Below are 27,100 nucleotides of genomic sequence, written 5' to 3'. Positions count from 1 at the left end.
AAGAGTTAGGATTCAAAAAGAGGGTGGTTCTGGATTCAAGAAAGGGTAGGGACCACAACAAAGGTGGAAGGTCTGGTTTCCTTGCAGCCAGACTTAACGGATAGTCTATTCATTCAAACTGAGGCTCAGTTTCATCATCTGTAAAATGGAAATAACCATACAATTGTTTTCTAACTGGATCATTAACAATGTAGGCAGAACAATGAAATCTAAGACCATTATAGGACATGTTTCACGCCTGTAATCCCAGTACTTTGAGAGGCAGAGAAGGAAGGATCACTTGAGCCTAGGAGTTGAAGACCAGCCTGAGAAACATAGCCAGGCCCCATCTCTAATAAATGAATAAAGTAAAATAAATAAATACATAAAACCACTAAAGATAAAAGGGTTCAGGCACTGTAGCTCAAGTCTGTAATCCCAGCACTTTGGGAGGCCAAGGCAGAAGGGTCACTTGAACCCAAGAGTTTGAGACCAGCCTGTGCAACAGAGTGAGACCCTGTCTCTACTCAGAGTTAAAAATTAGCTTGGTGTAGTGTCATGCACCTGTATTCCCTGCTACTTGAGAGGCAGAGGCTGAGGCAGAAGGAGCACTTGAGCCCAGGAGGTCAAAGCTGCAGTGAGCTATGATCGTGCCATTAGCATTTTAGCCTGGTGACAGAGCAAGGCCTCGTCTCAAAAAATAATAACGATAAATAAATAAATAAGACATGGACTGGGTGCAGTGCTTCACACCTGTAATCCCAACACTTTGGGAGGCCGAGGTGGACAGATCACCTGAGGTCAGAAGTTTGATACCAGTATGGCCAACATGGCAAAAACCCGTCTCTACTAAAAATACAAAAATTAGCCCTCATATAATTCCCAGCTACTTGGGAGGCTGGGGCAGGAGAATTGCTTGAACCTGGGAGGCTGAGGTTGCAGTGAGCTGAGATTTTGCCATTTCACTCCAGTCTGGGAGACAGAGCAAGACTCCATCTCAAAAATAAATAATCATAATAAAAGACATGAAGAGGCCGGGCTCGGTGGCTCATGCCTGTAATCCCAGCACTTCGGGAAGCTGATATGGTTGGATCACCTGAGGTCGGGAGTTTGAGATCAGCCTGATCAACATGGAGAAACCCCATCTCTAGTGAAAATACAAAATTAGCCGAGTGTGGTGGCACATGCCTGTAAACGCAGTTACTTGGTAGGCTGAGGCAGGGGAATCGCTTGAACCCGGAGGCAGAGGTTGTGGTGAGCCAAGATTGTGTCATTGCACTCCAGTCTGGGCAACAAGAGTGAAACTTGTGCTCTCTTCGGCAGCACATATACTAAAATTGGAATGATACAGAGAAGATTAGCATGGCCCCTGCGCAAGGATGACATGCAAATTTGTGAAGCATTCCATGTTTTAAATTTTTTTTTATAAAAATAAAAAACAGGAGTGAAACTCTCAAAAAAAAAAGACATGAAGAAAGAGAAACAATGAAATGTATAAAATGTTAACATTCTGGCTGCCTTTGGGTTGTGTTGATTTTTGCAGTTGTTGTTTTACTTTTCTGTGTTTTCCAAATGTATTACAGTTAATTACTTTTCTTTTGAAGAAAAGGCTCTCAGGGGCTAAAATAGGAGTTGCTAATCATGACAATCATCTTTATTTTGATTAAAAAAAAACTTGGAGCCGAAGTTCTTAGTATTCTTCAGCAAGCCTAATGTTCATCCACAAATTATTTCTGGTGCCTTCAATGTGTAGATGCTAAAAAGATATTGAAAGAAACACAGAATGGGATAAGACAAGGATCCTAAAATCAAGGAGCATCGTCCAATGGTTTGAAAAAACACATCTTCAAACAACGATAAAACAAATGATAAAGTATATTTAGAGGAGGTATAGGAAAACGTGTTGAACAGTTATCACTGTGGTATGTGCAATGTGCATGTGAATAGAAATGGCAGAGTGGTAAATTGGAGACAGATCATGAAAGCTATAAATGCCAGGGTAAAGAGTGTACTGTTAAATTGGAGGGCTGTAAGTAGCTATTGACGGGTTTTTAAACTTTTATTATCATTATTATTGTTATTATTATTATTATTATTATTATGAGACAGAGTTTTGTTCTTGTTGCCCAGGCTGGAGAGTAATGGCGCAATCTCTGCTCACTGAAACCTGCGCCTCCTGGGTTCAAGTGATTCTCCTGCCTCAGCTTCCCAAGTAGCTGAGATTACAGGTGCCTGCCACCAAGCCTGGCTAATTTTTTGTATTTTTAGTAGAGATGGGGTTTCACCATGTTGGCCACGCTGGTCTTAAACTTCTGACCTCAGGCCTCCCAAAGGGCTGGGATTACAGGCATGAGTCATCACACCTGGCCTATTATTATTATTATTTTGAGATAAGCTCTCGCTCTGTCACCAAGGCTGGAGTGCAGTGGCACAATCACAGTTCACTGCAGCCTCAACCTCTGAGACTCAAGTTATCCTCTCACCTTCAGCCTCCCAAATAGCTGGAACAATAGGTATGTATCACCACACCCAGCTAATTTTTATTTTTATATTTTGTAGAGACAGGATTTTGCCATGTTACCCTGGCTGGTCTCAAACACCGAGGAGCAAGCAATTCTTCTGCCTTGGTCTCCCAGAGTGCTGGGATTATAGGCATAAGCCACTGTGCCAGGCCTAAATTTATTATTTCTTAATTTTTTTGAAGACAAAGTCTTGCTCTGTCACCAGGCTAGAGTGCAATGATATGATTATAGCTCACTATAACAGCAAAACCCTGGGCCTACGAGATCCTTTTGTCTTGGCCTCCCAAAGTGTTGGGAGTATAGACATAAGCCTCTGCACCCAGCTGTATTGAAGATTTTTTCTTTGTTTTGTTATTTTTTATTATTTATTTATTGCATTTTAGGTTTTGGGGTACATGTGAAGAACATGTAAGATAGTTGCATAGGTACATACGTGGCAGTGTGATTTGCTGCCTTCCTCCCCCTCACCTATATCTGGCATTTCTCCCCATGCTCTCTCTCCCCAACTCCCCACCCCCTGCTGTCCCTCCCCTATTTCCCCCAGCAGACCCCAGTGTGTAGTGCTGCCCTCCCTGTGTCCATGTGTTCTCATTGTTCAACACCCACCTATGAGAGAGAACATGTGGTGTTTGATTTTCTGTTCTTGTGTCAGTTTGCTGAGAATGATGGTCTCCCGGTTCATCCATGTCCCTGTAAAGGACACGAACTCATCATTTTTGATGGCTGCATAATATTCCATGGTGTATATGTGCCACATTTTCCCAATCCAGTCTATCATCATTGGGCATTTGGGTTGATTCCAGGTCTTTGCTATTGTAAACAGTGCTGCAATGAATATTTGTGTGCATGTGTCCTTATAGTAGAACGATTTATAATCCTCTGGATATATACCCAGTAATGGGATTGCTGGGTCAAATGGAATTTCTACTTCTAGGTCCTTGAGGAATCGCCACACTGTCTTCCACAATGGTTGAACTAATTTACACTCCCAATGGTGTAAAAGTGTTCCTATTTCTCCACATCCTTTCCAGCATCTGTTGTCTCCAGATTTTTTAATGATCGCCATTCTAACTGGTGTGAGATGGTATCTCAATGTAGTTTTGATTTGCATTTCTCTAATGACCAGAGATGCATTTTTCATGTTTGTTGGCCTCATGTATGTCTTCTTTTGTAAAGTGTCTGTTCATATCCTTCTCCCACTTTCGAATGGGCTTGTTTTTTTTCTTGTAAATCTGTTTTAGTTCTTTATAAATTCTGGATATCAGCCCTTTGTCAGATGGATAGACTGCAAAAATTTTTTCCCATTCTGTTGGTTGCCGATTCACTCTAATGACTGTTTCTTTTGCCATGCAGAAGCTGTGGAGTTTGATTAGGTCCCATTTGTCTATTTTGGCTTTTGTTGCCAGTGCTTTTGGTGTTTTGGTCATGAAGTCCTTGCCTACATCTATGTCCTGAATTGTTTTGCCTAGATTTTCTTCTAGGGTTTTCATGGTGTTAGGTCTTATGTTTAAGTCTCTAATATATCTGGAGTTAATGTTAGTGTAAGGTGTCAGGAAGGGTGTCCAGTTTCTGCTTTCTGCACATAGCTAGCCAGTTTTCCCAACACCATTTATTAAACAGGGAATCCTTTCCCCATTGCTTGTTTTTGACAGGTTTGTCAAAGATCAGATGGTTGCAGATATGTTGTGTTGCCTCTGAGGCCTCTGTTCTGTTCCATTGGTCTATATCTCTGTTTTTGTACCAGTACCATGCTGTTTTGATTACTGTATCCTTGTAGTATAGTTTGTATCCTGAAGTAGTGTGATGCCTCCCACTTTGTTCTTTTTGCTTAGAATTGACTTGGCTATGCGGGCTCTCTTTTGGTTTTATATGAAGCTTAAGCTTAAGGTGTTTTTTTCAAGTTCTGTGAAGAAAGTCACTGGTAGCTTGATGGCGATAGTGTTGAATCTGTAAATTACTTTGGGCAGTATGGCCATTTTCACGATATTGATTCTTCCTAACCATGAACATGGAATGTTTCTCCATCTGTTTGTGTCCTCTCTTATTTCTTTGAGCAGTGGTTTGTAGTTCTCCTTGAAGAGGTCCTTTATGTTCCTTGTTAGTTGTATTCCTAGGTATTTTATTCTCTTTGTAGCAATTGTGAATGGCAGTTTGTTCTTTATTTGGCTCTCTTTAAGTCTGTTATTGGTATATAGAAATGCTTGTGATTTTTGCACATTGATTTTTGTATTCTGAGACCTTGCTGAAGTTGCTTATCAGTTTCAGGTGATTTTGGGCTGAGACAATGGGGTCTTCTAGATACACAATCATGTCGTCTGCAAATAGAGACAATTTGACTTCCTCCTTTCCTATTTGAATACCCTTTATTTCTTTTTCTTGCCTGATTGCTCTGGCTAGAACTTCCCTTCCAGTACTATATTGAATAGGAGTGATGAGAGAGGGCATCCTTCTCTAGTGCCAGATTGCAAAGGGAATGCTTCCAGTTTTTGCCCATTCAGTATGATATTGGCTGTTGGTTTGTCGTAAATAGCTTTTATTATTTTGAGATATGTTCCATCTATACCTAGTTTATTGAGGGTTTTTAGCATAAAGGGCTGTTGAATTTTGTCAAAGGCCTTCTCTGCATCAATTGAGATAATCGTGTGGTTTCTGTCTTTGGTTCTGTTTATGTGGTGAATTATGTTTATAGACTTGCATGTGTTGAACCAGCCTTGCATCCCCAGGATGAAGCCTACTTGATTATGGTGAATAAGCTTTTTGATGTGCTGTTGCAATCAGCTTGCCAGTCTTTTATTGAAGATTTTTGCATCTGTGTTCATCATGCATATTGGCCTGAAGTTTTCTTTTCTTGCTGAGTCTCTGCCAGGTTTTGGTATCGGGATGATGTTGGTCTCATAAAATGATTAGGGAAGTATGCCCTCTTTTTCGATTATTTGGAATAGTTTCAGAAGGAATGGTACCAGCTCCTCTTTGTATGCCTGGTAGAATTCAGCTGTGAACCCATCTGGACCTGGGCTTTTTTGGGGTGGTAGGCTCTTAATTGCTGCCTCAACTTCAGCCCTTGTTATTGGTCTGTTCAGGGTTTCAACTTCCTCCTGGTTTAGGCTTTGGAGGAGGCAAGTGTCCAGGAATTTATTCATTTCTTCCGGGTTTACTAGTTTATGTGCATAGAGTTGTTTGTAATAATTTCTGATGATGGTTTGAATTTCTGTGGAATCTGTCGCGATATCCCCTTTACCATTTTTTATTGCATCTATTTGATTATTCTCTTTTCTTTTTTATTAATCTGGCTAGTGGTCTGTCTATTTTGTTGATCTTTTCAAAAAACCAGCTCTTGGATTTATTGATTTTTTGCAGGGTTTTTTGTGTCTCTATGTCCTTCAATTCTCCTCTGATCTTAGTTATTTCTTGTCTTCTGCTAGGTTTTGAGTTTTTTTGATCTTGCTCCTCTAGCTCTTTCAATTTTGATGATCGGGTATCAATTTTAGATCTCTCCTTGCTTCTCATATGGGCATTTATTGCTATATATTTTCCTCTAGAGACTGCTTTAAATGTGTCCCAGAGATTCTGGTATGTTGTGTCTTCGTTCTCGTTGGTTTTGAAGAACATCTTTATTTCTACCTTCATTTCATTGTTTATCCAGTCAACATTCAAGAGCTGAATGAATGAAACTGAAACTGTTGTTCAGTTTCCACGAAGCTGTGCAGTTCTGAGTTAGTTTCTGAATTCTGAGTTCTAACTTGATTGCACTGTGGTCTGAGAGACTGTTTGTTATAATTTTTGTTTTTGCATTTGCTGAGGAGGGATTTACTTCCAAATATGTGGTCAATTTTAGAGTAGGTGCGATGTGGTGCTGAGAAGAATGTATATTCTGTGGATTTGGGGTGGAGAGTTCTGTGAATATCTATTAGGTTTCCTTGTTCCAGATCTGAGTTCAAGTCCTGGATATCCTTCTTAATTTTCTGTCTCATTGATCTGTCTAATATTGATAATGGGGTGTGAAAGTCTCCACGATAATTGTGTGGGAGTCTAAGTCTCTTTGTAAGTCATTAAGAACTTGCCTTATATATCTGGGTGCTCCTGTGTTGGGTGGGTATATATTTAGGATCGTTAGTGCTTCTTGTTGCATTGATCCTTTTACCATTATGTAATGTCCTTCTTTGTCTCTTTTGATCTTTGTTGGTTTAAAGTCTATTTTATCAGAGATGAGAATTGCAACTCCTGCTTTTTTTTGCTCTCCATTTGCTTGGTAAATCTTCCTCCATCCCTTTATTTTGAGCCTTTGTGTATCCTTGCATGTGAGATGGGTTTCCTGGATACAGCACCCCGATGGGTTTTGGCTTTTTATCCAATTTTCCAGTCTTTGTCTTTTGATTGGGACATTTAGCCCATTTACATTTAGGGTTAATATTGTTATGTGTGAATTTAATACTGCCATTTTGATGCTAGCTGGCTGTTTGCCCATTAGTTGATGCAGTTTCTTCATTGTATTGATGCTCTTTACCATTTGGTATGTTTTTGGAGTGGCTGGTACCGGTTGTTCCTTTCTATGTGTAGTGCCTCTTTCAGGAGCTCTTGTAAAGCAGGCCTGGTGGTGACAAAATCTCTGAGTACTTGCTTGTTTGCAAAGGATTTTATTTTTCCTTCACTATGAAGCTTAGTTTGGCTGGATATGAAATTCTGGGTTGAATGTTCTTCTCTTTAAGGATGTTGAATATTGGCACCCACTCTCTTCTGGCTTGTAGGGTTTCTGCTGAGAGATTTGCTGTTAGTCTGATGGGCTTCCCTTTGTGGGTAATCCGACCTTTCTCTCTGGCTGCCCTTAGTATTTTCTCCTTCATTTCAACCCTGATGAATCTGACAATTATGTGCCTTGGGGTTGCTCTTCTTGAGGAATATCTTTATGGTGTTCTCTGTATTTCCTGGCCTTGAGTATTGGCCTGCCTTGCTAGGTTGGGGAAGTTTTCCTGGATAATATCCTGAAGAGTATTTTCCAGCTTGGATTCATTCTCTCTGTCACATTCAGGTATACCTATCAAACGTAGATTAGGTCTTTTCACATAGTCCCATATTTCTTAGAGACTTTGTTCATTCCTTTTTACCCTTTTGTGTCTGATCTTGCCTTCTCATTTTATTTCATTGAGTTGATCTTCAACCTCTGATATCCTTTCTTCTGCCTGGTCAATTTGGCTGTTGAAACTTGTGTATGCTTTGTGAAGTTCTCATGTTGTGTTTTTAGGCTCCATCACTTCACTTATATTCCTCTCTAAGTTGCCTATTCTCATTAGCATTTCGTCAAATTTTTTTTCAAGGTTCTTAGTTTCTTTGCTTTGGGTTAGAACATGTTCTTTCAGCTCACAAATGTTTCTTATTACCCACCTTCTGAAGCCTAATTCTGTCAATTCATCACACTCATTCTCCATCCAGCCTTGTTCCCTTGCTGGTGAGGAGTTGTGATCCCTTGTAGGAGGAGAGGCCTTCTGGTTTCAGGTGTTTTCATCCTTTTTGAGTTGGTTTCTTCCCATCTTTGTGGATTTATCCACCTGTTGTCTTTGTAGTTGTTGACTTTCAGATTGGGTCTCTGAGTGGACGTCCAATTTGTTGATGATGAAGTTATTTCTTTCTGTTTCTTAGTTTTCCTTCTAACAGTCTGGCCCCTCTGCTGTAGGACTGCTGAGGTCCACTCCAGGCCCTTCTTGCCTGGGGATCACCTGCAGTGGCTGCAGAACAGTAAGGGTTGCTGCCAGTTTCCTCTTCTGCTATCTTTGTCCCAGAAGGATACCCATCAAATGTCAGTCTGAGCTTTCCTTTATGAGGTGACTCTTTGGATATACGGGGGTCAGGGAGCTGCTTGGGGAGACAGTCTGTCCTTTATAGGAGCTCAAGTGCTGAGCTGTGATCTCCATTGTTCATTCAGAGCTGCTGGGCAGATACATTTAAGTCTGCTGCAGCAGAACTCATAAACCCCCCCTTTTTTTCCCCAGGTGCTCTGTTCTGGGGAGTTAGGGCTTTATTTATGAGTTTCCATTGTGCTGCTGCCTTTTTTTCAGGGCTTCCTTGCCCAGCAAGGAGGCAGCCTAATCACTGTCTGCCTGCAGAGGCTATGCTGAGCTTCTGTGGGCTCCGCCCAGCTGCCTGTGAACTTCCCTGCAGTCCTGTGTATACGAGTGTAGTTAGAATTGCCTTGGCAATGGTAGCCCACCTCTGTAATGGCAGACTCTGTCTGTAATGGTGGGCTGCCTCAGCAATGGCAGACAACGTCCATAGTGGTGGAGTGCCTTGGTAATGGTGGATGATCCTCCCCCACAGAGCTGAACCTTCCTGGGTCAGCTGTGCTTGCTGTGAAACTCTCAACCCAGAGCATTTCCAATTGCTGCTTTTTTGTGGGAGTGGAACCAGTCAAGCCCGATCACCTAGCTCCCTGCCTCAGAACCTTTTTTTTAGTTGAATGGTCGACTCTCTCCCAGGTGTTCCAGTCGCCTGTTGAAAAGGCGCCAGGATATGTGTGATTTCCCATGCGGTGACCCACTGCACCAGCTGAAACAGCAGCACTGAGATTCATGGCGCTTTTGCCTGGGAATCTCCTGGCCTGGCTCCCTGTTTCAGTCCCCCTTTCAATCAGATGAATGGGCGACTCTGTCTTTCCAGAGCTCCAATCGCCAGCTAAAATGGCGCACAGACCCATGTATTTTGTACTGAGAACTGCCACACCGGTGCTGGCAAAACAGCTGCACCAGCCAAAATAGCCGCGCCAGCCAAACCAGCCAGGCTGGTGACCCGTGGGGCTCCTCTGCCTGGGAATCTCCTGGTCTGTGGGCAATAAAAATCCATCTGGAAATGCAGCATCCACTCACCCTCTGCACTTTCACTGGGAGCTGCAATCCTGAGCTGCTCCTAATTGGCCATCTTGGATCCCTCACCTCTTTGTTTGTTTTGCTTTTTAAATCATGATCTCTATGAAATATGCTTCAAGAAACTGTTTTTGGAAATAAACTGGAATGGGAATGAGATTAAAGACTGGCAGACCAATTAGTTATGCCAGCACAATAATTCAGATGGGAGATAATGAAAATGGACCTTGGCTAGTATATGTGGAGGTAAAGAGGAGGGGCATTCAATTGAAGAGATAGAGAGGATAGTTGAAGATGAAGGTCAGAAGTGCCTGTCTCTTAGGTCAAGGAGTTATTATCATCCTCCGAATAATGTATTTCAAAAACTACCTCCACATTATGATTTTGTAAAATTTGCATCCCTGTCTCCTAATCCCAGCCTGCCAGGCAGGAGAATTACCCTAGAGGCTATGAGTGGTATGCTAGAGTGGAACTAGAGTTTTTCTATTTCTGTTTTCCAGTACATGTATGATATTTGGGTCTTAGCAGCAACACAAAGAACTTTTTCATAAGAAAAGGGTTTTGTTTTGCTTTGTTGAGATGGGGGTCTCACTATAGCCCAGGCTGATCCTAAACTCCTGGGCTGAAGCAGTCCTCCTGCCTCAGCCTCCCAAAGTGCTGGGATTATAGGTGTGAGCCACCACACCTGGAGGAAAAGTTTTCTTATGTTGAATAAGTGTTTGTGATAACAAATGGTTTGGTGCAAGCCAACCTGATGGGAAGAGGTGGATAAGGATGGCCTTTCAGGTGTCACAGTATCCCTGTGCTGGAGGAGCTCTGTGCAAGAGATTCTCTCCCAGGGGTGGACCAACCAGAACACAGGTTTTGGGCTTCCACAAAGATTATTGTTTAAGTTGCACACCTAACTGCCTGGTAAGTGGTTCTCTGCACCCTCTCCCTCTTTTTTTTTTTGTTTTCTTTTCTTAAGAGCCAGAGTCTGGGCCAAGCAAGGTGGCTCATGCCTGTAATCCCAGCACTTTGGAAGGCCAAGGTGGGTGGATCACCAAAGGTCAGGAATTTGAGACTAGCCTGGTCAACATGGTGAAACCCCATCTCTATTAAAAATACAAAAATTAGCCAGGCATGATGGTGGGTGCCTATAATCCCAGCTACTCAGGAGGCAGAGGTGGAAGAATCTCTTGAATCTGGGAGGCAGAGGTTGCAGTGAACTGAGATTGCAGCACTGCACACCAGCCTGGGTGACAGGGTGAGACTCTGAAAAAAAAAAAAAAGGTAGGGTTCAGAGTCTGGCTCTGTCCCCCAGGCTGGAGCACAGTGCTGCAGTCCCAGTTCACTGCAGCTTTGAACTCCTAGGCTAAAGCAGTCCTCTTGCCTCGGCCTCTCAAGCAGCTAGGTCTACAAGCTGGAACCACCATTCCCAGTTATTTTTTAAACTTTCCTTACCTTGGCCTCCCAAAGTGCTGAGATTGCAGGTGTGAGCCACTGTGCCCTGCCCCTTCCTGTGATGTTATTAAACAGTCGAGCTTTCCTCTTGCATTCCTCTTTCATCATCCTTTCACCTTCTCTCTAGGGTTAGGTAATTCCCACTCACTCAGCCCAGCCCTGCACAAGGAGAAAACTCCTGATAAAGTTCAGGCTGGGGACTCAGCACCATCTCTTTCTGGCATTTCCTAGGTAGCCAGTCCTCTTCCACCTCTGGCCTTTTATATATTTTTTTTCCGTTTAAGTATGATTTTCTTTGTACCAAAACCATACCAAAAAATAGAAGCAGAAAAGTTCTACTGAAGCTAAAATAGTTTTCAGTTTGAGGTAGCTTAAGGTATATATTTTCACTTAAGCCATAGATGAGAACTTTTGGTACTATGGGGAAACTTTTTATAATATGTGATCAAGGAATTATTACTTTAAAGGAAGTTTAACCAGAGATCAAACATAGTCTTTCCAAAGGGCTTCCCTTTATTCTCTTGCTCCCTAAGGCATTCTCTGATGTGGTCATGCTGAGAACCAGGACAGTTTCTTTTTCTTTTTCTTTTTTTTAAAGCTTTAAAGGAAGGCCAGCTTGTAAAAATAAAACCAGAAAGGCAAATATCCTTAATGCGTTTTTTGTGATGCAAGATCTTATAAAAATCTAAAATCCATATTTGCTTCTAGGAACTTTAAAAAACACATTCATGATTTCATTTAACATTTGTTGGAGCTTCATTATGTCTATGACCTGTGCCAAATGCTGAGGATAGAAAGAAGAATGAACGCTATTCCTCTAAAAGTGCTCTAGTGAATCCAGTGGAGTTCTAGTGGAGAAGATACACAAGTGAACACACAGTTACAATAGTTTGTGTTGAGAGTATGAGAAATGAGCTGTGGAAGTGCAGAGAAGGGACCACATTATTCCTGCAAAGTGGTTGGAAATGGCTACACAGGAAAGATAACATTTGACTTGTGTCTGGAAATAGGAGTAGGAGTTTTCCAGGTGAATGAGTAAAGAAAGGTCATTTCAGCAGAAATATTGCAGGAGCAAAGGCAGGGAGGTGTGATAGAGGATATCATGATTGGAGGATTACAGGATTTAATACTGGCTGTGGAGTAATATTTGTGTTGAAAAGAGTGGAAAGGCCAGCAGTCTCAGTGGCTCACACCTGTAATCCCAGCAGTTTGGGAGGCTGACGCAGGAGGATTGCTTGAGGCCAGGAGTTGGAGACCAGCCTGAGTAACAAAGTGAGACCCCATCTCTACACAAATAAAAATTTAAAAAATTAAAAAATCAGCTAGTCACAATGGCATGTGCCTATAGTCCCTACTACTTGGGAAGCTGAGGTGAAAGGATCACTTGAGCCAGAAGCTTGAGGTTGCAGTGAGCAAGATCACGTCACTGCAGTTCAGCTTGGGTGACAGAGCAAGACTCTGTCTCAAAAAAAAAAAGGGGGGGTGGAAATAAGGCTAGATAGGTAGATGGGAAATAGAGAGCAAAGGACTTGGTATTTAGGAGTTTGGACGTGATTCTATAGGCCACTATAAGGAGCCACTAGCCATATGTGGTTATTTACATTAAAATTAAATTAAAATCCAGATTCTAAATCACACTAGTCACATTTCAAGTACTCAATAGCCACATATGGCTGATAGCTATCTATTGGACAGAGCAGATATAGAATATTTACATATTTGCAGACAGTTCTGTGGGACAGCACTGCTATAGGCAGTGTGTGAAGGGCATTGAACAACCTTGGGCAAATAAGTGACATGGTCATATTTATGTTTAGAAATATCACTCTGATGCATCTATTTGACAGACCTGGAGCAGTTACTATCTGCTGCTAAGGTTTCCACTACAGATGCAAGAAAAACAGTCCTTGCGCTTTCTGTCTAATTGTGGCAGCTGAGATTGAATAGAGGAATACAGGGTAAAAATGGGAAGAGAATACTTGAGACAGCTTGGTCACCAGGCTTGGAGTGCAGTGGCACAAGTGGCTCACTGCATCTGCCTCTTAGGCTCAAGCCATCTTCCCGCCTCAGCCTCACTAGTTGCTGGGACTACTGGCATACACCCCTATGCCCACCTAATTTTTGTAAAGACCTGGTCTCGCTTATTTGTCCCGGCTGGTCTCAACTCCTGAGCTCCAGATCTGCCCACCTCGGCCTCCTAAAGTGCAAGCCCAGCCTGGGAGGAGAAATAGTCCCTACCACTCTTATCTCATTGATTACATTTGTTAAAGGTTAGAAGCAAACCAGTGACTCTGGTCTGCTTGAACATGTGAATCTAGTGATTGGGCAATCTGGAGTTTGTCCTAGTGTCCAAAATCTGAGCCAGACACATTGTGTGAACATCCCCCAAACCCCTGTGATTTGAAATACATATTGGGAACTTCAAACTTGATAACAAAAAAAAAAAAAAAGAAAGAAAAAAATAAAGAAATATCACTCTGATAGCAGCATAAGGAATGCATAGAGGCTGGGTATGGTTGGCTGCACCTGGCGGTCCCAGCTACTAGGGAGGCTGAGGTACGAGGATCATTTAAGCTCAGGAGTTCAAGTCTAGCCTGGGCAACATAGCAAGACCCCATGTATTAAAAGAAAAAAACCGAAAAACCTTTTCTTATGGACTGGGAAGAATCCTTTGTGTTGCTGCTGTCCAAGGCTCAGAAATCACGAGTGGCTCTTGACTGTAATTCCAGCATTTTCTGAGGCCAATGTGGGAGGACTGTTTGAGCCTGGGAGGTCAGGGCTTCACTGAACCATGATTGTATCACTGCACTCCAGTGTTGGTGACAGAGGACAGCGTGAGAACTTGTTTCAAAAAAAAAAAAAAAAAAAATGGCCAGGCAAGGTGGTTCATGCCTGTAATCCCAGCACTTTGGGAGGCCAAGGCAGGCAGATCACCTGATGTCAGGAGTTCAAGACCAGCCTGCCAACATGGAGAAACACTGTCACTACTAAAAACACAAAATCAGCTGGGCATGGTGGTGCATGGCTGTAATCCCAGCTACTCAGAAGGCTGAGGCAGGAGCCTCACTTAAACCCAGGAGACAGAGGTTGCGGTGGGCTGAGATCATGCCATTGCACTCCAGCCTGGGCAACAAGAGCAAAACTCTGTCTCAAAAAAAAAAAAAAAAAGAAAAATGGCCTGAAGGAGGGAGAGAAAGGGATTTGTCAAAATCATTTTAAAGTGAAGTGATCACAAATTACTGTTTGGTTCTCTCTTTCTTAACCCTATGGTCATAGCTGCCTTTTTTCTGATATCCACTCATCATGAAGGACAAAACCATCCAGAATTTAGGCCCAAATTTAGCCTTTTTCAGGTGGCATCCACATGCTCCAGCCCTCTCCTCTCTCTCTCCCACTAGAGAGCTCAGGAGGCATTTGGTGAGCCTCATTCTATTTCCCACTCTAGGCTGATGGGCAAAGGGTCTTCTGGGCAATAAAGAGAGGGGCAGAAGTGGTCACGTGCCTGGGAATGGGAAATTGGTTTACTGCTACCTAGCTGCAGACCGATGCTCCATGTTCATTTCAGAATATAACTTAGAATTTCCTTTACTGCTCACATCTTATCAGTCACCAAAGTCTGCCCATTCTATCTCTCGTTTTGATTCCTCTCCATCTCTATCAGTGCCTTAACTTAGGCCCTTCTCCTTGTCACTTAAATTGCCACTTTAGTCTTCTGGCTGGACTCCCTGGCTCTGTTCTCTTTTACTTTTTTTCTCTTCTACTTTTCCGCTCTTAACTGGTTTCTGATTGGTCAAAGCTTCTCCAGTTCTTTAGCCTGGCATTCAACAATTTGACTCTATCCTGCCTCTCTAATTTCTTTTCTCAATAGTATTCTCTCTAAATCTACATTTCAGCTAAACCTGAAGTCCCTTAAACAACTAAACATTCACCACTCTCTTTTTCTTTTCTTTTCTTTTTTTTTTTTGAGACAGAGTCTAGCTCCTGTTGCTCAGGCTGGAGTGCAGTCGTGCTATCTCGGATCACTGCAACCTCCCTCCACCTCCCAGGTTCAAGCAATTCTTTTGCCTTAGCCTCCCATGTAGCTGGGACTACAGGTGTGTGCCACCATGCCCAGCTAATTTTTGTATTTTTAGTAGAGAAAGGGTTTCACCATAATTGGCCAGGCTGGTCTTGAACTCCAGACCTCGTGATTTGCCCGCCTCGGCCTCCCAAAGTGCTGGGATTACAGGCATGAGCCACCTCGCTTGGTCACCACTTTCTTTTTCAAAACCACACAGTGAGTAAATGGCAGAGGCAGGAATGAATCCGAGCCCATATTCTATGCACATTCTCCCATCCCTGTGTGTCTACTATGCTGTTTGTGAAGAAGCAGATAAGAAATGTCATTGTAGAAATGGGTTATAGGTAGGAGCAAAGAGAAAGAAGAGGGAGCTTTCAGTTCAGTTCACCAGATGCATATTACCATGGGCTGAGCCCTGGACTAGATGCTGGAGATACAAAGATAAATAAGGTATTGGCCAGGTGTGGTGGCACATGTCTGTAATCCCAGTGCTTTTGGAGGCTGAGGTAGGGGGATCACTTCAGGTCAAGAGTTCGAGACCAGCCTGAGAAACATAGCAAACCCCCCTCTCTGCAAAATAAATACATAATTAAGCTGGGCATAATTGTATATGGCCGTAGTCCCAGATACTCAGGAGACTGAGGCAGAAGAATCACTTGAGCCCATGAGTTTGAGGTTACAGTGAGCTATGATCATGCCACTACACTCCAGCCTGGGCAGCAGAGCAAGACCCTGTCTCAAAACTTTAACAACCACAAAACAGTAAAAGATTATTAAGATACACACATCCTTAACCTTGGGAAGCTCATTATTATTATTATTATTATTATTATTTTGAGACGGAGTATCATTCTGTCGCCAGACGTCAGGCTGGAGTGCAATGGCGTGATCTCGGCTCCCTGCAACCTCTGCCTTGCGAGCTCAAGCAATTCTCCTGCCTCAGCCTCTCGAGTAGCTGGGACTACAGGAGCATGCCACCATGCTAATTTTTGTATTTTTAGTAGAGACGGGGTTTCACCATGTTGGCCAGGATGGTCTCATCTCTTGACCTCATGATCTGCCCGCCTCAGCCTCCCAGAGTGCTGTGATTACAGGCGTGAGCCACCGCACCCAGTGGAGCTCATGATTTATAGAAGGATGAAGTAAAAATCAGAAGAACTTAGTACCTGGAAAGAGGCCTCTGTTGAGCTGTCTTGGTTTCCCCAAATCGGTGGGAGGCTTTGTTTTTAGCTGAAGACAAAATAAGCCAGAGAAGCTACAGAATATTAGGTATGCAAGGATTTCTCCTTACATCTCTATGAAACCGTCCTTCTGGGAAGCTCAGTAAACTCATTCCTTTATAACACATAACATCATTAACAGAGCTTGACAACAAAAATATCCATTCCAATACATGCATGGATTTTGCTAAGGTGCCTTGTATTTATATATGCTGAATTCACCTCGCTTTTGGGTTTTAGATTCCTGACATTTAAAAATATTCTAGTTGTTCTCCTCTAAGGATAGAAAATAGATTAAAAAATAATTAAAAATTCTAGTTGTTTTGTGAATCCTTGTATCTTCATACAAACGACTAACAATCTCCTTCTTCCTTTTCCCTTTCCTTTCACCTTTCCTATCTCAGTACATTAACACAAAGATGGATTTGTATCTTATTACATTGTATTTACCTGGACTAGACAAGGAAGAAACTCTCTGGTGCCAAGCTACCCTTTTGCAAACATAGAGTCACAGTCCCATAAAACAGATGAAACACAGGCACTGAAATGAAACAGCTCACCACTTATATAACATTATGTAAACTAGGTACCTTCTTCCTACCTCTGTTCCTCATCTATGAAATGGGTATAATGGGCCAGGTGTGGTGGCTCACGCCTGTAATCCCAGCACTTTGGGAGGCCAAGGCAGGAGAATGGCTTGAACCCTAGAGGCAGAGGTTGCAGTGAGCCAAGATCGTGCCACTGCACTCCAGCCTGGACAAGAGTGACACTCCATCTCAAAAAAAAGAAGAAAAGAAGAAGAAAAAAGAAACAAATGGGTATAATGATCCTCAGTCTCATAGGGTTATTGGAAAGACTGAATGAACTCATACACCCAAAAATAACTGATCCGGCACATACTAGCATTTGATTGAATTTTTTGTTTGTTTGTTTGAGATAGAGTTTCACTCTTGTTGTTCAGGCTGGAGTGCAATGGTGCGATCTTTGCTCACCACAACCTCTGCCTCCTGGGTTCAAGCAATTCTCCTGCCACAGACTCCTGAGTAGCTGGGATTACAGGCATGCACCACCAAACCCAGCTAATTTTGTATTTTTAGTAGAGATGGGGTTTCTCCATAGTCTCGAACTCTGACCTCAGGTGATCCACCCGCTTTGGCCTCCCAAAGTGCTGGGATTACAGGTGTGAGCCACCACGCATGGCCTGATGTTTTTTTTTTTCTCTTATTTAATATTTCACTCCTAAAACCCCAGTAGCTTTTATTAGGCAAAACTCAATACCTGTAGGGGAGGAGGTATGACTGGTCCATTATATTTCCAAGCAGAATTAATTGTCATCTCTGCCTTACCTCAGTACTTTGCACACAATTCTAGTATTTCACTTACCATGCTAGATACTAATTATTTGTTACTATATTTTCTCCATATTTGATTGTGTTCCTCAAGGACTGATATCCTGTCTGATTAATTCATTCTAGCATCTAGCACAGGACTGGAAATCTGACTTCTAACCTCAATTTGAGAGAGATTGGCTGGGCATGGTGACTCATGCCTGTAATCCCAGCACTTTGGGAGGCTGAGGCAGGCAGATCACCTGAGGTCAGTAGTTCGAGACCAGCCTGACCAACATGAAGAAACCCTGTCTCTACTAAAAATAAAAAATTAGTCGGCCATGGTGGCACATTCCTGTAATCCTAGCTACTTGGGAGACTGAGTCAGGAGAATCCCTTGAACTTGGGAGGCAGAGGTTGCAGTGAACTGAGATTGTGCCATTGCATTCCAGCTTTGGCAACAAGAGCGAAACTCCATCTCAAAAGAAAAAAAAAAGGCAGGGTGCAGTGGCTCATGCCTGTAATCCTAGCACTTTAGGAGGCGGAGGTGGGCAGATTGCCTGAGATCAGGAGTTCAAGACCAGCCTGGGCAATATGGTGAAACACTGTCTCTACTAAAATACAAAAAATTAGCCAAGCATGGTGGTGTGTGCCTATAATCCCATCTACTAGGGAGGCTGAGGCAGGAGAATATCACTTGAACACAGGAGACAGAGGTTGCAGAGAGCCGAGATTGCACCTTTGCACTCCAGCCTGGGAGACAAGAGCGAGACTCCATCTCAAAGAAAAAACAAAAGATTCTCATAGGCATCTGAACCATATTGTGAATTGCACATGCAAGGAATCTAGGTTGTGCAGTCCTATGAGAATACAATGCCTGATGATGTGAGGTGAAACAGTTTCATCAGAAAACTATCCTCCACCCCACCTCAGTCCATGGAAAAATTGTCTACCATAAAACTGGTCCCTGGTGCCAAAAGGTTGGGGACCGTTGGTATAGCCTACTCCACAACCAGGCTATATGGTATTGCCTGTTGCTCCTGTACAACGTGTTATTGTACTGAATACTGTAGGCAATTTAACACAATGATAAGTATTTGTGTATCTCAACATAGAAAGGATACAGTAAAAATAGGGTATTATAATCTTATGGAACCACCATTATATATGCAGTCCATCACTGACTGCAACGTTACGCAGTAAATGCCTGTACATACATATGTGTCTGTGTGTATATGTATACAGCGAGTATATGTACACCTCACATCATGTATGTATATATACATATATACGTATACACACATACACACTATATAATGTATATCATGTGTGTACATAGGAGGCCCATCCACATTAGGGAGGGCAATCAGCTTTACTGGGTCTACTGATTTAAATATTAATGACATCTAAAAATACATCCCTCACACATCCCTCAGAATAACTTTGACCATATATCTGGGCATCCCACTGCTTAGTCAAATTGATGTATAAAATGAACCATCATAGTCTCCTAGCAGCTCTGCCTGAGGAGTCAGGGGAAGAAGGGCTACATTTGTGGGAAAGAGATTTACCCACATAGCTCTTGGTAGTTCCTTGGAATTTCATCATAGGAAGGATTGATAAAACATGATAAGGGATCTTGGCAAGGATTCTGACAACAGACTAAACTTTCTATGATTGCATCTCTATTCGTATTTACCAGTTTTTACATCTTTTCCTCACCAAGTACAATAACAGTGGCTGAACCAACAGTAACAGCAATAATAAAAACAATTGCATATTTGTTATTTCACTTGATGCTGAATTTATGTGCTCATGTGCTCCCTTTGTATACAGAGTTTATGAGTATATCTCTGTAACTTAAATTTCCTTATTGTTTTATAATTGCTTATGACTTTGACTCCTTGCTAATCTCTATGGGACACTTAATGGCAGGGTCACATAATATTAATTTCTGTGTTCCTACCGTTCGTTCAAAGGACTGGCACAAAATTATGCTAAACAATTGGTTGAGCATGTATAAAATAAGTAAATGAAAGCTTTTGGTAACAGTATTGTCTCATGTGAGGAGTGTGTCAGAGGGAAAACACTGCATAAATGAGACAGAATCTGAAATTCGCTTTGCTTCATTTGATCCCAGTCAAGTCCTTTAACTTCTTGATTCAATCTTTATCTGTTAAGTCAAATGATAATATCTCCTTAACATGCTGTGATGAATAAACTGCTGCACTGAGCATTATGTATTGCATATAGTGGCTACTCACTCGAAAAATAGTTTAATTCTAAATTATTATGAGGCAACTGAATGTCAGAAGGTTCACTTAGAGTCAGTCAACTCTTAAATAGAGGTTAGAAGTTAGATCTGTGCAGTTGAGGTTGGTGGCCTACGCCTGTAATCCCAACATTTTGGGAGGCCAAGGCAGGCAGATCACCTGAGGTCAGGTATTCGAGACCAGCCTGACCATGTAGTGAAACACCGTCTCTACAAAAAAATACAAAACTTAGCCATGGTGCCGGGCACCTGTAGTCCCAGCTACTCGGGAGGCTGAGACAGGAGAACTGCTTGAACTGGGAGGCGGAGGTTGCAGTGAGACCAAGATCGTGCCACTGTACTCTGGCTGGGTGACAGAGTTAGACTCTATCTCAAAGAAAAAAAAAGTCAGATCTGTCCTAGACACTGAAAGGAATTAATCAGACGGGATCTCAGTCTTTTAAGAACTCTTTCAAATAGAGAAGAGGTGGCAATAAATAATTAGTATATAGTACTGTAAGTGAAAAATCAGAATTGTGTGCAAAGTACCGGGGTAACCCAGAGATGGCGATTAATTCTGCCTGGAGAAACAGCAGCGAAGGTGACAACCTGACTGTGGGCGGAAAGCGGAATATCTAGAGGCTGAATTTCAGAAGCTTCCGGAACTAAAGTGATGCGGAAGTTGAGTGAGTCTCGGTCGGATTTTGTTGCTGCACTTGGTCAAGGCCGTTCTGTTAGTGTTTTCAGACGCCCAGGGAACGCGGCTGCGGGGGGGGCGGATCTTCGGTTTGCACAGCTAGAGGCCGCGCAGCAGCAAAGGATGAGCGGAACCTTGGAAAAGGTAACGTAGATTCCACGCACGCGGGGCGCAGGGAGATGGTGGAGAGTGCTGAGCCCGGAGCTGGCGGCAAGCTGACATCCGGGAGTGAGACACTAGGGCGCCCAACGTCCTTCCCAGCAGCACATGCGTGTTAAAGGGGCTGAGCAAATTCCTTCCCCGCCCCCCGGGCGAACTCGGCTGAACAGACCCGTACCACGCCCACACCACATGGCACTCTCTCCACCCAGTGCCTAGAAAGGGGAGAGCTTCTCGTTGGGAATTACGACACCATGATATAGTCCCGATAAACTGTATGACCTTGAGCAGGTCATTTTATATTTGCATTTAGTCATCAGCTTCTAGAATTTTGTCTAAGAATGCAGACTTGCTGAACTGATAAGGATGTGAAGCTACCTGGTAATAAGGAAAGAGAAATAATAAAAACTACATTTTCTTTTTCTTTTTTTTTTTTTTTTGAGATGGAGTCTGGCTCTGTCGCCCAGGCTGTAGTGCAGTGGTGCAATCTTGCTTCACCGTCTCCCAGGTTCAAGCGATTCCCCTGCCTCAGCCTTCCTGGTAGCTGGGACTACAGGTGCATGCCACAACGCCTGGCTAATTTTTGTATTTTTCAATAGAGACGGGTTTAACTGTGTTGGCCAGGCTGGTCTTGAACTGCTGACCTTGTGATCCGCCTGCCTTGACTTCCCAAAGTGCTGGGATTACAGGAGTGAGCCACCCCTGGCAATAATAAACTGTTTTCATTTCCAAAACCTTATTTTATTTAAATGATTGTCATAAAACCATATAAACCACTATAAATGTGTTCCTTGGCTTTTGTCCCGTTCCCTTAACAGATTTAACAGATTTCATTTGTGCTCTTTCAATTGTATTATGCTGCTTAAGGACTCATTTTAGCAATTTATATTAAAATTTTGTTTTAGGCATTAATTGTGGGGACTATATTTTCATGATTCATAGGTCAGCATGGTCGTTGCAGCTCATGGATCTATCCGTGGTTACCTTGGGGCTGCCCCTGAATGTCTAAGAGCCCATGCCTCACTTCATCCTTTATGAAACAATTCACTTAGCCAGTTTGTAAGAATTTGGCTAAATATGATGCCAAGATAATAGAAAAAAAAAGCAGAAAGTTTCAAAATTCCATTGTTAAAGATGGTCACACTGGTGACTACACTCCTTGATTTGCCTTCTTCTGAGAAATGCTAAAAGGGAGGGATTATTTTTCAAGGAATACTCTTTCTGACCATGCAATTCTCCAGAAGAGCCCATGGAAATCTGTCATTAAGGCCAGCATCTAAAGATACAAGGGTATATAGGGCCTCTCAAAGTCTGATGCCACTGTTCTCTTGCAGACTCCTTCGTTATTCCTTAGTTGCTTTAGTCAGCTAACCTCATCATTATATGCCAAATGCAAGCCTGTCTTAAAGTGTTAGTTAATACTTTACATTTATTTATTTATTTATTTATTTTTGAGACGGAGGAGTTTCACTCTTGTTGCCTAGGCTGGAGTGCAGTTGCACAATCTCAGCTCACTGCAACCTCTGTGTCCCAGGTTCAACCAATTCTCCTGCCTCAGCCTCCCGAGTAGCTGGGATTACAGGCGTGCGCCACCACACCCGGCTAATTTTGTATTTTTAGTAGATACGGGGTTTCTTCATGTTGATCAGGCTGGTCTTGAAGTGCTGGGATTGCAAGCATGAGCCACCGCCCGGCCAATACTTTACATTTATAAGGAAGGCCTTGGGATTGTGTCAGACCTGAGATCTATCTCTTGCTGTGACCTTGTAGGCAATTTATTTAACTTTACTGCTTTAGTTTCCTATCTGTAAAATGCAGATGATCTCACCACATGGAATTGTAGAGATTATAGAGGATAATGTAAATAGGAGTAGTTTGCAAGGTATGAAGGATGATGCAAATAAGAATATTGATATTATTCTATAGTTAATAAAGTTTCATTTACATAATTCATTTGATCGTCACCGTATCACAAGACAATCCTGGCAGATGCAACAGACGAGGAAATGGAAGCCTTATGTCTGGCATGTAACAGAGATTTTAATGTCATACTGATGCCTTGAATGAATGACTGGAGCCTAGGGTTTGTTTTTGTTTTTGTTTAGAGACAGGGTCTTACTTCTCACCTAGGCTAGGGTGCAATGGTACAATCATAGTTTACTAAATCCTTGAATTCCTAGGCTCAAGTGATCCTCTTTACTCAGCTTCATATGTGACGGGGACTACAGGTGCACACCACCATGCTCGGGTCATTTTTTTATTTTTGGTAGAGATGGGGTCTTGCTTTGTAGCCCCGGCTGTTCTCAAACTGTTGGCTTCAAGCAATCCTCTCACCTTGGCCTCCCAAAGTGCTGGGATTACAGATATGAGCCACCACTCCTGAACAGAACCTAAATTAGTTGTACTCCTAAGACCCCACTGCCGTTTCTCCTCCCCTCCCCTCCCCTCCCCTCCCCTCCCCTCCCCTCCCCTCCCCTCCCCTCCCCTCCCCTCTCCCCCTCCCCTCCCCTCCCCTCTCCCCCTCCCCTCCCCTCCCCTTTTCCTTTCTTTTCTTTTCTTTTCTCTTGACAGGGTTTCACTTTGTTGCCCAGGCTGTAGTGCAGTAGCCAGTCTTGGTTCACTGCAGCCCCAATCTCCTGGGCTCAGGTGATTCTCCCATCTCGGCCTCCCAAGTTGTGTGAACAATGTTGATATTACATGGTAAGCACATGGTGGAGTTGGGACTGTAACTTCTAACTCTTAATTCAGTGCTCTTTCCTTGGGACCCTAAGAAATTTCTGGCTACAAATAATCTAAAATTTTATTTTTGAGACAAAGTCTCACTATGTTGCCCAGGCTGGTCTTGAACTTCTGGGCTCAAGTGATCCTGCCGCTTCAGCCTCCTGAATTGCTGGGATATCAGACATGCCCTTTTGTGCCTAACTTCATCTCAAATTTAGACGAGTGAGCCTCGCTTTGCTAGAATAAAACTGGATAGAGCCAATACCTCTTTGAGTCAACAGGAGTTCAGCAGGGTAGAACCACATAAGACACTAATGCTGATATTTATCAGATCAGTGTATTGATTGATCACAATGGCAGGATGGTATCTGGGGAAGTTAGAATGCACCAAGGAAATGAGTATTGAATCACCTGCAGTTATTTTGCACAGAAAACGATATGGCTCTGGAGTGTCAAGCTCAGGTCTAGATGCCACTCAGTCTGAGGTCACCAATATTTTCTCAGGAATTACCTTACTCCTGAATCATAAGGGTATGGTTAGGGGAGAGGCTGTGATCACTAATGCTGTGCCAAGTTGTGTCTAATATGTCAGCCCAGGAGAAAACATCCTGAGGGACTGATCTCAGAGATAAGATGTTTTCAGGTTTCAGCATTTGAAGGCAAAAGTGGAACAGAGTTCATATGAACAAAATGTCCTCCTAATTCATTCAACAGACATGAATTAGGAGAACATTAAAAGACCTGAAGTAGTGGTACACATATTCTAGATTACCTAGAAGGGCAGGAAGTCCAAAAGCACAGAATAGTCAAGAAGTTGGCTATTTCCTGGTCACCACTAGACCACAGGCTCTGGAGGAGCTTTTCTATTTTTTGTTAATGGTTTTATCTTTAGCATCTCTCGCACCCTAAGGTACACACTGTTTCACAAATGAGGAATTGAACCATTACCACCACCATTATCATCATTGTTACCAATTTGACCCGTTAGAAATGCAGCTTGTACTTGTTAGCTCTTTTCATATGTTATCTAATTTAATCATGTCAACAAGTCTATAAGATAAATGTTTTTACAAACTCTTCAGAGATAAGGAGATGAGGTTTAGAGGGATTTACTAATTTGATTAGTAGATATTTATTGGGCACTTGTTCTGTGCCAGAGTGTATGCTAGATGCTGCGATGCAGCAGGTTCCTGTCTTCATGGTGCTTATTCAGAGGTGGACTAATTAAACTTCTAACTACTTAATTGACTATGAAAAATGCTACAAATGAAAGATTCAGGGTACTATATGACTATGTAACAGCAGGATCCAAGCAAGTCTGAGAAGTTGCAAAAGTTTTTTTGAGAATGTTGCATGACTACTAAGCTTTAAAGAGTAAGTAGGATTTAGACAGAGAAAAATATTCCAGACAAGGAGAAGAACATGTGTAAAGGCCCTGAAATGAGAACACACTTGGAGTTCCAGAGGACCTAGAGGATGTTAGGAGGGAGAGAAGCACTGGGGTATAGATTAAGGGAGAGTGTGCATAGTAGTAGTATGGGGGTGAGAATTGACGTAAGGGATTGGATTTATATTTAGGTCAGGTACAGTGGCTCATGTCTGTAATCCCAACACTTTGGAAAGCTGAGGTGGATGGATTGCTTGAGACCAGGAGTTCTTGGGCAATGTGGCGAAACCTCATTTCAACAAAAAATACAAAAATTAGCTAGGTGTGGTGGCATGCTTCTGTAGTCCCAGCTACTTGGGAGGCTGAGGTGGGAAGAACAGCTGAGCCTGGGAGGCTGAGGCTGCAGTGAGCTGTGATCACCCCACTGTACTCCAGCCTGGGTAATAGATCAAGACCCTGGATCTGTCTATCTATATCTAAATAAATAAACAAAATTAAATAAACCAAATGAAGTCAGACAAACAAACATTTTAGGTGGTAACGACAAGGATTGTAAAATTGGGTTAAATTCTAAAGAAAGTTAGGGAATTGAGTTTAATGTAGCTCAGCTCTGGCTTAGAAGTACCATCTAGCAGTTATGTTCTGAGGCCAAGTATTTACTTTTCTTACTTTTTTTTTTTTTTTTTGAGATTGAGTCTTGATCTGGTGCCCAGACTGGAGTGTAGTGGCGTGGTCTCAGCTCACTGCAATCTTTGCCTCCCAGGTTCAAGCAGTTCTCTTGCCTCAGCCTCCCGAGTAGCTGGGATTACAAGCATGTGCCACCATTCTGGGGTAATTTTGTATTTTTAGTAGAGATGGGGTTTCTCCATGTTGGTCAGGCTGGTCTCGAACTCTCAACCTCAGGTGATCCACCCGCTTGGCCAGTGCTGCGTTACAGGCGGGAGCCTCCACACCTGGAACATCTGTAAATTTTTTTTAAAAAAATGTGTAACAGCAGGATCCAAGCAAGTCTGAGCAGTCACGAAAGTTTTCTTGTGACTTTCTTTTTTAATAATTAAACAAATTATTATTTATGTATTATAATATTCATTCTGTTAAAGTAGATAATTTAATGGTTTTTAGTATATTCACAAAGCTATACAACTGTTACCACTATTTAATTCTAAAACATTTTTATCATCCCAAAAGGAAACTCCTTACCATAAGTAGTCACTCCCCTACTGTCATCTCCTCAGCCCTTGGCACCCACTAATCTTTCTGTCATGGATTTATCTATTCTAGTCATTTCATATAAATGGAATCATATAATATTGGTGGTAGCAGTGGAGTGGCCATTGCCATCATGCTGGTTGCAGCAGGGAGATATGGCCAGGGCTGCATGTTTCATGGAACCAGCGGGAGCCAGGGACAAGTGGGAGCCCTGTCCCTTCCCAGGTTGGGTGGGAGCTCCCCAGTGTGGCTGCAGCTGCCTGAGTCATGGCTGTGGATCTGGGTCTCCTGTTCCACGGAACAAGCAGGACCTCTGCCCTTCTGGGTGCAGCTAAAGCTGCCCAAACTATGACTGCAGACCTAGGCAACTCCCCACTCTTGTGGGGCCTGGGTAGGCTGCCCCTTCCCCGGCAGGCTCAGAGATGCCTGCTCCCATTGCCTGGCTTCTTCCTACTGTCGGCACCAGCTCTGATCTTGGAGCAAAGTTGGGGCCAAGCCCAGGCACTGTCGCAGCCTAGTCAGGTGTGCACATGCTCTGGGCAGTGCTGACAAACCAGCCTTTTGCTCCCTTGGCTCCCTCTGGACTTTGGGCACCAACAAGCACAGGAGGGAAGCTGTAGGGGGGCTGAGGGCATCTCAGCACTGGCCTGCAGGTGCCTCTTGGCATCTACAGCCTGGGCTGGGCTGCCAGTCCCGTGGACAGGAGTGGGAACTTATGATGCCTTTTCCAGGCCCACCTTTGGCCACCCATGAACAAATCAGCATGTACTTTCTTCCATCTGAGGCTCATAAAAACCTTGGGGCCAGGTGTGGTGGCTCACGCCTGTAAACCCAGCATTTTGGGAGGTGAAGGCGGGCAAATCATCTGAGGTCAGGGGTTTGAGACCAGCCTGGCCAACATGGTGTAACCCTGTCTCTACTAAAAATACAAAAAATATTAGCTGGGCATGGTGGTGGGCACCTGTAATCCCAGATACTTAGGAGGCTGAGGCAGGAGAATTTCTTGAACCCAGGAGACAGAGGTTGTATTGAGATCATGTCATTTCACTCTAGCCTGGGCAACAATAGCGAGACTCTGTCTCAAAAAAAAACCCAAAAATCCAAACCTTAGGCTCAGCCAGAGCTGAGCATCAGGACAACTGGCTGCAGAGAGGAGCTACCCACTCAAGAGCCTCCTCTGCTGAGAGCTGGGAAGACATCCAGACGACCTGCCTGCAGAGAGGAGCTGCCCACTCCAGGGCCTCTTTTGAGCTGTTCTGTCACTCAGTAAAGC

General features: G+C 43.0%; 1 protein-coding gene and 2 non-coding genes across 5 annotated transcripts in view; all 3 read left to right on the top strand.

The window, feature by feature from the left end:
- Positions 1-1,286: 1,286 nt before the first annotated feature.
- Positions 1,287-1,393, top strand: LOC118145886 (U6 spliceosomal RNA). The gene has a single exon (XR_004731373.1). It is a non-coding gene; the product is annotated as a U6 spliceosomal RNA (small nuclear RNA).
- Positions 1,394-12,625: 11,232 nt separating this feature from the next.
- Positions 12,626-12,754, top strand: LOC118145997 (small nucleolar RNA SNORA31). The gene has a single exon (XR_004731467.1). It is a non-coding gene; the product is annotated as a small nucleolar RNA SNORA31 (small nucleolar RNA).
- Positions 12,755-20,321: 7,567 nt separating this feature from the next.
- Positions 20,322-27,100, top strand: part of MRPL48 (mitochondrial ribosomal protein L48) — a 73,071-nt gene continuing 66,292 nt past the window's right edge. For all 3 annotated transcript variants that reach the window (XM_035265494.2, XM_002754794.6, XM_078340260.1), the window contains exon 1: positions 20,322-20,495. In XM_035265494.2, coding sequence (XP_035121385.1) covers positions 20,328-20,495 — 168 coding nt within the window. In that variant the 5' untranslated portion in view covers positions 20,322-20,327. The remainder of the gene's footprint in view (positions 20,496-27,100) is intronic.

This window comes from Callithrix jacchus, chromosome 10, assembly GCF_049354715.1.
Source record: "Callithrix jacchus isolate 240 chromosome 10, calJac240_pri, whole genome shotgun sequence".
Classification (NCBI taxonomy): domain Eukaryota; kingdom Metazoa; phylum Chordata; class Mammalia; order Primates; family Cebidae; genus Callithrix; species Callithrix jacchus.
The sequence above is the reverse complement of the archived record's forward strand: the minus strand, read 5'-3'. Positions and strand labels throughout refer to the sequence as shown.